Source organism: Zonotrichia leucophrys, chromosome 3 (genome assembly GCF_028769735.1).
Source record: "Zonotrichia leucophrys gambelii isolate GWCS_2022_RI chromosome 3, RI_Zleu_2.0, whole genome shotgun sequence".
NCBI lineage: Eukaryota > Metazoa > Chordata > Aves > Passeriformes > Passerellidae > Zonotrichia > Zonotrichia leucophrys.
The window spans coordinates 93,583,962-93,597,244 of NC_088172.1; the positions used below are offsets into that span (position 1 = coordinate 93,583,962).

General features: G+C 42.3%; 1 protein-coding gene across 1 annotated transcript in view; it reads left to right on the forward strand.

Moving 5' to 3' along the window:
* The window catches only part of ALK (ALK receptor tyrosine kinase), a 305,084-nt gene that overhangs the window by 255,945 nt on the left and 35,856 nt on the right, over positions 1 to 13,283 (forward strand). Inside the window, exons 10-12 of the mRNA XM_064709335.1 lie at positions 79 to 173; positions 1,531 to 1,674; positions 12,445 to 12,607. Of these exons, the coding sequence (XP_064565405.1) occupies positions 79 to 173; positions 1,531 to 1,674; positions 12,445 to 12,607 (402 nt within the window). The remainder of the gene's footprint in view (positions 1 to 78; positions 174 to 1,530; positions 1,675 to 12,444; positions 12,608 to 13,283) is intronic.

Consider the following 13,283-nt stretch of genomic DNA (forward strand, 5'->3'; position numbering starts at 1 on the left):
AAGCTGCTTTAATTGTGAAGAGCTCTGAATTTCCTGTTCTTTAGCAGAGTTTAATCCCATTTTTTCCAATTTGTGCAGGTTTTGGTTTCAGATCACCGCTTCATGGGAAGAAGGCTCTGATGCCATTATTGCTTTTGACAATGTCTCCCTTAGTCTGGACTGTTATTTAACAAGTAAGTTTTCCTTTTATCTGCAAGCGACTTGTCTTTTATTTGCCATGTAATTGAAATTTGGGAACTGTGGGGAACGGGCTGGGTGTCATTATCTTCAAAAGACTCTTGAAAGGCAAAGGCCTGTGTCAGAAATCACTGTGCTTAGGCAGAGGGCCCTGCTCAGGTGCAACCTTACTGGTGGAACAGGGCAGGGAGAGAGTTCCCAGTTTGGCATGAGGGGGCAGTGAGACACAGGGTGAGGGAGATCAGCTTCCAGCTGAGGCAGAACCATCACCTGTCCAGCCAGGCTGAGGCAGAAGGCAGTGTGTGATTATAGATTTCCACATGACCTGGTTTGCTGTGTGACAGTTATCAAAATGAGTGACAGCTGGACACTGGCTGGGAAAAGACAGGCATCCTGTGATTGACACTAACTTTGCAATAACACTGGGCACAATACTCCAGTTAAATTAGAACAAGGTTATTTTATTTAGACTGACATGCATTTAAGTCTGAATCAGGAACTGGGATCTTCACACTCTACTGCTCTGGGGAAAAATTTGGATTCTGATCTTGGCTTTGTGATTGACTGGCCTCTAGAATATGCCCAGTCTGTACCTCTGATGGCACATGTAGATTTTTATTAAACATTTGTGTCTGACTCATCTTTCATAATCTCATGCATAGTGAATTGCTTAATTTGTAAATGTGTTCAATGATCTGTCACTCTGTACCTCAGACCAGCAGCTTACATGAGGGCTGGAGAATTGCTGCTCTGAACAAATTAAACTTCTGCCTTGGGCTGAGCAACAGAACTTGAGCACATCCTTTCTTCTCCTACGCTTGGAGCTGCAACCTCTGTAGCCCTGTTTGGACTGAAAACCTCTAAACCACTTCTGTAGTCAGAACGTTTCATCTGCTTTGTGTTATGTTAATTTGCATTGCCTGGGGCATGAGTCTCTCCATTTATGCTGTAATACCTCTTGGGTTCTGTGCACAAGTGCAATACACCTCAAGTTACATTATTCAAAGAGATCTTAAAATTAGGATAGAACTAAAGAAAATTCCTCCTGCTTTTACTGGCTAAAAAAATTTTATAACAGTTGCTTAAGATTGTATTCTGTATTTCTGCTTTGTGTCTTCTTTCACTTAATGTTTTGCCTACCACTCATTCCTGTTTATTTTCTTTTTGTCTCAGTTCCGTAACAACAGTGAAAAGTAAATGTGCCCATTTCTTTTAATAATGTTAAATCCTGTGACTGCAGGCTCTTATTCTCAGCACAGAAGTCTGCAGCCCTTATTTTAGCTTCAATTTTGGGTAACATAGTGACTCAGTCCCCCTCAGCCATAAACCAATCTGTGATTTCTTGTTTTCTAGTCAGTGGAGAGAAGACACCTCGAGGTACCACTCCAGACTCAAACAATTTGCTCACCAGTAGAGGTGGCCAGAAGAAGTTTGGATGGGAACAAAAGCTCCTGGGAAATCTCCAGCTCAGCAGTGCCCCCTTTTCTGATCCAGCAGGTAATTGTCTGAGAAGCATCATCAGACAGAACAGATTTCCAACTAGCACAGATTCCGTTTAGATGTGGCTAAATGCAATTTTTTTTCCCCCAAAGCCTTTGATCAGAGCTTTTCCCAAGTCCCTTACAAATAAAACAAACATGCTCTAGAAAGAGATTACCTTTAGCTGCTAACTGTAATTTGGTTTTACCTGTAACAGGCTGCCAGCTGGTCAAAGGACCAAATGGGGGCCCTTGAAGTAAAACATGGGTTTAAACTGTAAGATAGGTGTGTTTGGTGTCATGGTCATCTAAAAACGGGCAGAATCAAAGTGAAGTGTCCAAATTGACTGAGTTGAGCATTTATTAACCTGAACACCCAACTCTGGTTGATACAAACTTGGTTTGAACTAACAAAGCCTCACTCTTTCAGTAAATACTCACTGTCCATTTGAAACAGTACAGTACTGGACTTAGTTGGAAATGTCAGTCTTGTGTGTTCATGTTACTTAATTCTCCCTTACCCTTCAGCTCCTCTTTCCAACCTAACTGTAATTAGCCCTTCCCACCTAATCAGCCTTTCCAACCTAACTGTGCTTCACCCTCCCATCGCTGTCTCCCAGATGTTTCCCTCTCTCCTCTCCCAGGCTTTCCCACACAGTCACAATATCAGTTTTGGGCCTCAAAGGTGCATTTCCATTTGAATTGGCTTCCTTCCCTCCTCCTGGCTAGCCTCTCTTCCTAACTGGTTCAAGCAGCCACAGCCTCCAGCCTGCCTGGGGCAGCAGGGCTGGCCATGGAAGTGAGGGGTGGCTGCAGGAGAGACAAGAAAGAGCTTGTAACAACTGCAACCCCAGCACTGTGTGCAGCTGCTTCTCCTCACTTAGGGCAGCTGCTTACCTGCCAATTTGAAATACCTCCCCTCTTAGGTGAGAGAGCAGGGTTGATAAATGCCTCCTTTGCCCTGTCATTAGGCCTAAGGATTCGTTCTGCTGCCTCCTTCTCTCCCACTCTTCTGTCTAAGAAGAGTTCTTTGCATCTGTTCTTTTCTAGGCTGTATTTCACTTTGCTCCCTGCAGTGTCCTGTTGAGGTGTGTGGACTAATGGTGTTAGCTCTGATGCTGACAGCAGTCTGGTCAGTGTGGCCAAAACCCACAGAGCCCTGAGAGCCTCCCTGAAAAGCTGCATCCATGAGCCCACCCCGTGCTGCCTGAGCTCTCTTGTGAAGCCAGCCCTGGCAGCAGAGGCTGAGGGACAGCCTGCAGGGTCTGCTGAGTTCCCATCACATGGAGTTTACTGATGTTTTATGTGCTGAGCATCACACAGCAAGGAAAGTGCAGAAGCACTGCCAGGAGCCCTGAGGGAGTGAGACAGAGGCAGTGAGCCCCCACAGGAGAGGGTGCTGGGCTGGGTGAAGCTGCACCTCAGCCATAAAGTTGTGTTTAGCTCTCTTACAGAGGCTGTGTGTGAGCCTGGGCTGTCACAAAGGTATAATTTACAAAAGTATCTTTATATGTTCTCTTTGAAGATCCTTTGAAGTTCTCCCTTCAATATCTGTATCTCTGTTTCCTGCCTGTAAGTGGAGTTGTCTTTTAAGTGCTCTCAGTGTTGCCCTTGGGTCAGTGATCTCATGGTAGCATCTGTAGGCAGGGGTAGATTACGGATTTCTGGCTGACTTTCTGTGGGTGGTGATGTAGTTTCCTAAGGCAAGTATACATTTCCTTCCAGGGTACCTACTGTTTTAGCAACAGAAAAAAACATTAGATTTTAGATGCAAAGTTAATGTAAAGTGTGCGTGGGCTAGAAATCCTGTGGCTGTAAATTTTTGTGAGAATTTTGTTATTTTCTACTTGTCACTAGACTCTGACATCATTTAGCTCTTCTGCTCCCTGTCCTATCTGAGGAATTCAATTTAAAGAAAGGCTTGGATGGTAGAAATAAAGGGAATCAGATTGCATGAGGGTAGAAGAGAAGGTCACTGAGGTTCTTTGAGCAATTAAAATAATTTGTGATGACCTTGGGGTGAAAATTCAAGGCAATTCCAATCTAAAACAGCTTGCCTATTTTCTGGGCTTTATCCTTGGTCTTGTTCATATTCTGTCTAAAATTGTCTCTAGCCCTTGGGGTTTGAAATTACTCCTACAGCAATTTTCTCCCCTTGTGCCCTCAGAGTAGACAGGGCAGGAACAGAGGAGCTGAGTGGCAGCTTCTTGCAGTGAAAGTCATTGCATTTCTGAGGGTCTCTGCAGCACAAAATTCCCTTTTCCCTTTGTGTTGCTGAGCCCCTGCTTGCTGTCAGGAAACACTGCAGATGCTTGTTTGGTCCCTGGGCTATGTATTTTACCCAGCTTTAATCTTGTTTCTTTCTGCATCCCGTAATGCATTTAAGAAACCTCAGGCTGATTCTGAGAGGGCCTTTCCTTTGATGGGCACATATTTACTGTTGTGTGAGTGAACCAACAGCATCAGCACCCCCCTGAAGTCCCAAAGACTGCACTGACCACTGTGAGCTCAGCTAAAAGTAATTACAGTTAATAGGATCTTTGACTTGTGTGATGGATCACATACTATAATATTGCCTTCTTAAGAAATCTTACTAAAACAAAGAACTGTGCTCCTAAAGCTGATGAGACAACAGGATAATAAAATGCCCTCCCTAAGTCCCCAGGCCAGCTCAGCCTTTGCAGCAGGAGCTACAGCCTGAAAGACAGGTAGCACTTTTTTTACACAACATTAAATCCAAACAAGCTCGCTTGTTTTCCTTGCTCCTTTGTATCTGAGCACAGCCTCTTACATACACACCTGCTGCTTTCGCCTGTGCTTTTTTTTTCCAGCAGAATTGATGGCTGGCACCACCAGCTCGCCCCTGTCCTCTCTGTTCTCAGGCCCTGCACCCTCAGAATTGCTTCTTCGGCCTTGCCACTGTTGGCCATGGCTCACAGGGCCTCCAGGTCCTGCACACTGGAGACTCAAAACACACCATATAGCCACACTGTCAAACACCCTAAAGCCTCCAGAAATGTGTTACCTTCTGCAGTGTGTCACAGCTGGGATCATGAACACACCAGGTAGAATAAGACCTGAAACCTCTACAGCTAATGTGGTGTTGTTGCTCTCTCATGTTCCTTGATGACCAGGACCAGCACAGAAAAATTCCTGTGGTTTTCAAATCACACAGCTACTCACAGTGCAAGGTCGCCATTAGATAGATGTTCACAGGGCAGTGTAAATGCTTTCCTTTTCTGTTAACTAATGATGTGTTATTTGCTGGAATACCAGTTTCTTGCTGAAGCAGCCTGAAGAACAGTTGTAACAAGGTCTGCATATGCCAGAAGACTGAATCAGCTTTAATGGAACCAGGATTTTTCATTGAGATGGTTAAATCTGTACAAAAGGCTGAGTGTTGTTTATTCTGCTGTAAACACAGGCTTACTTTGGCTTTGGTTTTAAATTGGTTAGGTATTAGTTTAAGTAAAACTGAAAGCTTCTCAAACCATACTATCATTCAACTACCAATTAAAAAGTCAATTTATATCAAACCAATGCAATTTCCTTTTATACACAAGGTTAGAATATGGGAAATTCGGGCACATAAAGATACAGTGAGCAATAATGAGGAACTCGAGGTAAACAAATTACTATCACAGAAGCTGAAGGAGACAAAATAGGATTCTCAGTAGGCAAAAAGAGATAACAAGACACAGAGCAATCAAGCTTTAATTAAAGATTTCTGGTGCTTCTAAATGGGCTTTAAATACCATGAGGATAGCCTCTCTTTTGATGTTTCAGCTTCTCTTCTGTCCCACTGACAACTTATTTGTGTCAGGGCACACAGTACAAAAATGGCATGTTGTGAAATGTGCAAAATATTAACCTGTGCTCCCCTCAAATCTTGCATTGTTTTGTCCCTGCTGCTCTGCACATCCACCAGCCATTGTGCAGCCCTGATTTCATGCATGGAAACTGCCATCAAATAATTTTCTTGCCCAAACTTGGGATACTGTTTTCCTCCAGTCTCTTCCCCACAGCATTTAGTGGTTGCACAGATTTTGTGTTTTCCATCAGGGAGAGTCCTGTTTTGAGCACTTCCATGGCTGTTTCTCGGAAGAACTCTCAGTCACATTACTTAATCAGATGAAGGAGCTGAAAGGGACAGCGGAGCAAGTATTAAGTAAAAGAAAATTACATTTGGTTGCTCTTTGTATGCAATTATACTAACTGAACTGTTGGTATAATGCAATAAAGGTATCTGCAGAATTGTATTTTTGTATTATGCATCAATTAACACAGTAAATAACAGCCCAGTGCTCTCCCTCCAACAAAAGTAGCATTCTGAACAGTGGTGGAAATGTTCAGACACAACAGTGGGATCTCACAATTTGTAGGTATGAATTTCTTTATTGCAGTGTTTACACTTGCTTTCTCTGTAGGATTGAAAATAGCAACGGTGCAATACTGAAAATCAGCATGCAACCAGATACAACCTAGCAAAGTTGAATTGGCATAATTGCTCTCCAGAGTTAATCATGCACTTGAAATAAACAGGGCAATTCACAGGTTTCAGACCTACACTTCAAAGCTGCTCACTCTTAAGAATGGCAGTTTAAATTGTACAGAAACTGCTGTAAATCTCAGAAAATGCTTTAAATAATTTTTCCACCTCCACCCAACTTGGTCTTTGTTATCTAACGTGCATTTCTACCATCCTTTGTAATTATGAGCAAAATGAAATTCCAAAAAGGTTGGTAGCATGTATCTTTAACACCCTTTATGGAAGACTCTTTGTGAATCATAAAAGGGAAAAGAAATTTGTTTTCTTCATGCTGCTTTGTTAGTGCCTGATTTCAGAAGGTGGCAAAAAAACAAGGTATTCCCATTGCTGTCCAAAGCCAGTCTTGCTCTTACCCTCTTACACTGACCACAATTTCCTACAAGAATGCCCCTGAGAGTGTTCCTTATTTATAAACACTTAAGAAAAATCTGAAGCATGAATCAAGCTTTTGAGTATTTCTTTGAAATGATACTCAGGATCAATCAGGCATGTTTGCCATCACTGCAGATGCTCTTTCTGAACTGAAAGACCTATCCAATTCTTCCACTGCTGCCCTCATTCAGAAAATAAAGATAGAAATAGTAACTCCAGAAAGGATGGAAAAGCCGACCTCTCTTAGTCTAGCCATACCTCAGTAACTGGTTCTTGTATTGCTGGCAAGACTCACTAATTTCTGTGATCATTTTATAGCCCCTTAATAGCATTTTGTAGACACACTTAACAGGTATGGGACTGTGATTGCGAGCACAACCTAGTTCTGCCATTTACCATCATCTTTCAACTCCTGCCCCATTAATCTCTGGCAAATTCAATCCTGGGAAAGGTAATAATCTCCAATTACTGCTCACAGAACACTGTTAAATGGCAGAACCCAAAGCAAAATTGAAATCCTTACCTCACTGAGCATGTTTCTTATGTATGCTTGTAGTGTATTTTTCCCTACAGATTTCCAGCATGGACCACTGGAATTATTGGTAATGCATAACTGAGATTGCTCATGCACTGAGTAAAATCTAAAGCTCTCCACACAACCCATGGGGCCAGTGGCAGCCAAATGTTAGTGAAGATTATGGTGGGCAGTTTCCTGTAAGCCTCTGATTTCCCATATTGGCCAATTATTGCCAGGCAAAGGAAGCTTGTGGAAGTTTTTACAAATAGATGAAGCAAACATTCCATTTGGTCGTGGCATCAGGCTTGATGGCATCTGCCTGAGACAAAGAGGTAAAATGGACTCTTTGAGGAAGGATTAATAGCATCCAAAAGTTCAGCCACTGGGGTTCTTATGCCTCTGAAACATGAGAATTTACAGCCCTTATTAATGTGGATTTTTACTCTGTTGGAAGTAGGAATAGCCTTTTGGTCTGAATAGAGGTTGTCACCTTAAGTACCACAAACTGTCTGCACATTGTTTTAAAGCACTGATGCATTTCACTAGCATGTTACTCTAGGTTCCAAAATAAGCCAAGTACCATGGTGCTTGGTTGGCAATTTGCTGAAATCACTAAAGTTTTGGTTGGCTGTGGGTTTAAACTAGGTTCAAACCAGCTTGATTTGACAAATGCCAGTTAATACATTTAGATCCTTGAGGTATAGCCAGAATGCCTCTGTCTGTTTTGGGGCATGGAGTTTGTGAGCTGTACACGTGCCAATGAAATTGCTTTCTATGTTAGAAGTACAAATGTGCCTCAGGCTTTGCTCCATGGTTTTCTCTTCAGTGTTGCTGGTTGTTATTTGCAGCAGTGCCTGCAGCAGCATTGCCTAGGGCTGCAAGTAGTATCAGAGCTTCTAACAAATCAGTCATTTTAAGTCTTATGGGGTTTTGTTCATTTTGTTTTCCAAGAGCAGGACATTACTCCCCTCTTGCTGTGGCTGAAATCCAGCACCTTGATTGCTGTGCATTTCATATATCTAGACAAACTGTGTGAAACTAGAATTTCTGCTGTGCAAAAGGATGAGCAACTGTGTGTGTAAATATATCAGTCAGTGAATTCATTACGGAAAGAAAAGTTATGAAGGAAGAAATTTTTTTCAATTGTTTTAATAGAGCTAAAAAATACATTTTTTTGTAAAATGTTGCTTATTGGACCTTGCCAATTGTTGGGGGGCTTGCCAGGGAGCAGGAGGGCAGGTGAGTGGGTGAACATCCAGAAACTTAATCTTTCCTCTGCCATGTTTCTTTTAAAGGGGAGGATTCTATCAAATTGAACTGATGTATAAATTATTCACTGAAATGTAGTACTCCAATCTGAATCTCCAGGTTCTCCCCCCCCGCCTTAAACAGGTATTTCCATTTTTTAAACCTGGGTAGCATCTTGCAACTACCAAATGCAGAATATACAGGGACCCTACATTAAACTACCTGTTGTTTCTTGCCATAGGAATTCTGAGCTGTTTCTGAACACTGGGTATGTGCAACTTGTGTGAAGTTGGGGCAGAATTACACAATCTGCTGGTTTTTGAGAGAGGTTTAGCCTGGAAAGTCCTGCTGTTCTTCCCCCAGTGCTGGCAGTGTTATCCTGCCACACACTGCAGAAGGAAGGAGGGATGTGTTGTGCACTATGAAACAGACCACAGCTAGTCACAGATGGAAAAAATCTATGCTCCTCACCAAGCTACTTAAGGATTTTCGATTCACTGCTGCTGCTTTAGTCTTTGGAGATCAAAATAATGCTTCAAACTGAATTACTGTAAACTGCTGTGGCATGCAGCAACCTGTAGAAATGCTCTCTCCAAGCTCATAAGACATGCTGCAGTCATTTCTAGAATCAAGAGAAAATCAATACTTTGCATGGAGTGAAATCTTACTTTTAAAAAAGCAGTGGTGGGTTATTAAGGCAGGCAGTGCTCTGTTTTGCTGCTGGCTTAGAGGTTTCAGTTCTTGGGCTGTTGTATCTGCACACTGAGAGTTGGCTTTGTGAAATGGTGACGAGGGGGGAAGTGTGGGGGTTTTAGTGTGTATCCAGAATTGTAACTAATCTGTCCTAATTATCTTGAAATGAGGGGCAACTTCTTCCTGTGTCATATTATGTCCCACTGGATTCAGTGACAAAGCTGTTCCATGTTGGACTGGCTTCCAGTATTTATAAACAGGAGTTGGGCTGTTTGCACATCAGTGCAGCAATGGCAAATGAGGAGATCATGCAACACCTGGCTGTAGGTTTTACTAAAATCCCTGCTGGTTTAAATCAGGGGCAGTCTCTCCATTGACTTCACTTGGGCCAGACTCCCTGCTGCAATGTTTTGGGCAAAAATCACTTCCCAGCTCTGCTAGTTCTGAAACACATCTTTTCCTGCTCTTGTCTACCTGAATAAAGCAAATAAATAATCTTGCTAGCACTGGCTGCAGCACCTGCAGAACCCTAGGAGGCTTTACAGACAATCTTGTATGCACTGCTTGTATGCACTGCTTTATCCATTACAACAGGGCCACTTCAGAAATCCAAGATACCACCTCCTGTGCTCAGTCATCTCCAGGTTCCATTGTACTCCCTGGCATAACAAAACTGTGGTTTTTCATTCCCCATCCTCTCAAGCTCTGAAAAACCAGATTCTAAAGTCTTAGTGTAGATTGACTCCTCTCAAATTGCCAGCAATGTTTGCCTTTACTCTGATACTGCCTCTGCACTGGAAGTGAGCCCCCTCTAGTCTGCCCTAAAGGCAGAAAATGCAAAAGCTGTTCTAGTTGCTTCAGTTCAGAGTCTGAAGGTGTAAGGTCCATAGCAGAAGGACATTCTCCTTCTGTTCAACAAGGGTGTTTAAGGAACCAGAGGGCCATTTCAAAGCATTTTGGAATAAGATGTAGTTCATTGATCCCCAGTCCCTGGAACCCAGTGGGAGCCAAGAGCAGCCAGTTTCAGGTCCAGCTGTGATGTGTATTACATGGGGAATCATCTAGAGATAAGTTTGCCAAGGTCAGATAGGCAGATGCCTAAGGAACATGTATTATTTCAAGGGACTAAATCAGAAATGTAAAGCCTAACCATAGCAGCAGTCTGCACATGCTGTGGTCTGTCCTAGGTTTTATCACTTCCAGTTTTCCATTTTGATTCTCTCATGTTTTGAGCTTATTGTCTCCTTGAAGGTTACCCACATCTACCTTTGGGAACATGTTTGATATTTCACTGGAGACATCCAAGTGGCTTCTTATTGTTCCACTTACCTGCCTGCTTTACTAAACATATGTTTCAGTGCAGGTGGCTCAGCCCGCTGGGGTATTGCAATGTTAAATCACTGTGATAGCTGACAGAATGAGTCTCTCATCTTCCAGCTACTGTGAGATTTTCCTTTGGGTTTGGGGTGGGTTTTGCAAGGATAAACACAAGTAACTTCTAGTGCCAAACTGTTCAGAGCTACTGAAGCATTTTGCTTTAGTAACTTCTAGACCTTTCTTCCTTCGGCGCCTTTACCCTCTTACCTGTTGTTTTGTGGGGTACATCAGAAGCACAGGAAAAGAGGGAAATTCTTCCATTTGCTGTCTAATAATTTTAAGATTTCATACTGCCACCCACTGCAGAAGGATTGGAGAACTAAGTAAAATTAATATGTAAATAAAACAAGTAACAGTGACAAAATCTGTAGAGGACCCTTGGAGGGGAGTTTTGAGAAAGTGTGGTGTAGATTTTTCAGAAAGATGGGATTATTCTCTCAGCAGTACTTAGATTGGGACATTTTTTTACAGAGTGGTAATTTTGCACGACACTGTATTACCAACATTTTTCAGAAATACCAGTCACTGTATTTCTTAAAGTTCTGTCAAATTCCTTGACCCATTTCATTCACTGAACTTTTTTTTTTTGTAAGAAGGAATTTAGCTAATCTTCAGGATTCGTTTGTGAAAAGGTAATTCAGGCCTTTTTTCTGGCTAAGCCAATATGTTTTCTTGTATTTCTGGAGGGTAAACCTCTCCAGTAACAGCAGTGGTAGAACCTTTGGCCTTGCCCATCCAGACACGTGCAGACCATCATTTCTAAACCACAGCAGCTTAGACAATAGCTCTGAATTCCAAGAAGCAGGTCAAGCTAATCAGAGAACATCCAAAGTTGGAAGGGATCTGCAAGGATCATTGAGTCCAACTCCTGGTCACTGAGTCCAATTAATGCCCTGTCTGAACTATTTAGTGTCACCACTGAAGGAATCTGCGTGTGTGGCATTGCCTTTGTGGAAGCTGGTGGAGAAATGGTGCCCTTTGAGAAGGCCTTGGAAGGCTGACTGGACCAACATCATTTATAGAAAAACCTTCAAATTCCAAATCGTTTCTATTTAATGGCAGTAGAACTACCTAATGGAGTTTATTAGATTGTGTATATTAGATAATTAATAAGTATGTTAGATAAATCATGTCATGTTCACAAAAAATGCTTTGTCTGCTTATTTACCATCTAGATCTTATTTTTGATTATATATTATGTATTTCTATATACTGGAAAATAGGACAAGGTGGGGTATTACAAAAGCATTGTGGTCTTGAGACTGCAATGCTTCTAAAATGAATCTTAAAGGAAAAGGACATAATTGCCACCGTCATGTATTCAAATTTTAAAATTTAGATTTTTTTGAAACACAAATTAACAAAGTCTAGTTCTAGAAATCTATTTGTACAGGATCAGTACTTCCAATTGATGAAAATGGCTGTAATAGGGAGGCATTGATTTACGCCCACAGATCTGGCCTAGAAAATGCAGAGCAAGATGCTTGTTTTACAGGCCCCAGTCAGGTGTTTTGCTTTCTGAAGCTTAATTTGAGTGTCCTGTGAGCAAACAATTATTCAGAATTCAATTAATCTATTATTATGTTTTAATCACTGTGATGGTGTTGTGTTTACAGGTTTTTATCTAATTAACGGTTACTTTCCCATTTAAAATAAATTTAATAACCATATGTCTCTAGAAACTGAAAGGGCTGGAATGCACCAGCCTTGAGATTATGAATGAACACTTAACAGCCCAGACAGCAGAGCCTGAAACTGGGAGGACTCTTGGATTTTTCTCTGCTCTGTGCTCTTTGCCTTTTTGAGCCTTAGGGAAAATAAAACTATGTTTATTGTTGTGATAGATTTCTAGAGATTTCAGTGAAAAGCTGTCAAATACTGAGGCACACAGAACTATGAGACTTCTAAAATAATTCTGGGGATATTAGTTTGGGTTAAAACCTCAGGGCCGGGTTCTGCTCCTGGTCCAAGAAGCAGAGCAGCTCCTTGGTGCTTGGGAGTGGGGTCATGCTGTGCTCGTGTCCTCCTTTCAGATCAGTGGCTGTTCACAACCTGCGGGGCCAGCGGACCCTACGGCCCCACCCAGAGCCAGTGCAACGATGCCTACAGGAACTCCAAGCTCAGAGTGGTGGTGGGAGCTGAAGGCATCCTCCAAGGCATTCAGATCTGGAGAGTACCAGCTACCAACACGTACAGGTAAGGGAACTCTCTGATTATCACGCTGTATCTGTGTTCAGAACCATCCAAGCTGCTGATGCACGCCAGGCATTTTTGAAATATTACATTCAGAAGTTTGGCCACATCTACTGGGGTTTTACTTATCACTGAGCCTGTGGTTTCCAGTCTCCCCCATCTCAGATTTGCTCCCTGGAAGATGCGACTATTTTGGTGAAAGAGAAGAAACTTTCTGAGGCAAGCAAATCTTTAGCCTGAATGGTCACAGGTTGGGAGAGCTCTATCAGGAGCTGAAAATGAAGCATTTTCACCTCCCCAGACCCAAGAGGAATGCATTTCCCATTTGGCATTCATGGAGCCCTGGGTTCAGAATGAGTTTTTCCCACCCTTCACTTGGTGTGGAAGGCACAATCATATGTCAGCATTTCTTATGGGCCAGCTTGCATCAACCTCTGCTCAGCATTTTCACTTTTTTGAATCTAGAGACAGTAAGTTGAGCTTGTAAGCCTGGCTTACCACAGTGGAATTGATTTTGGAAGGCAGCCACCTAAATGGTAGGCTCTGAGATACTGAGGGTTCTAACACTTAAATCCCCCTGTGGAGTTGTTTTCAAAGAGAGGTGATCAGATACGGTTCAATGCTACTTTATCAGATTTTTACCAATCATTTTTTCCTTTTGCTCTTGCTGGGGAAAGAA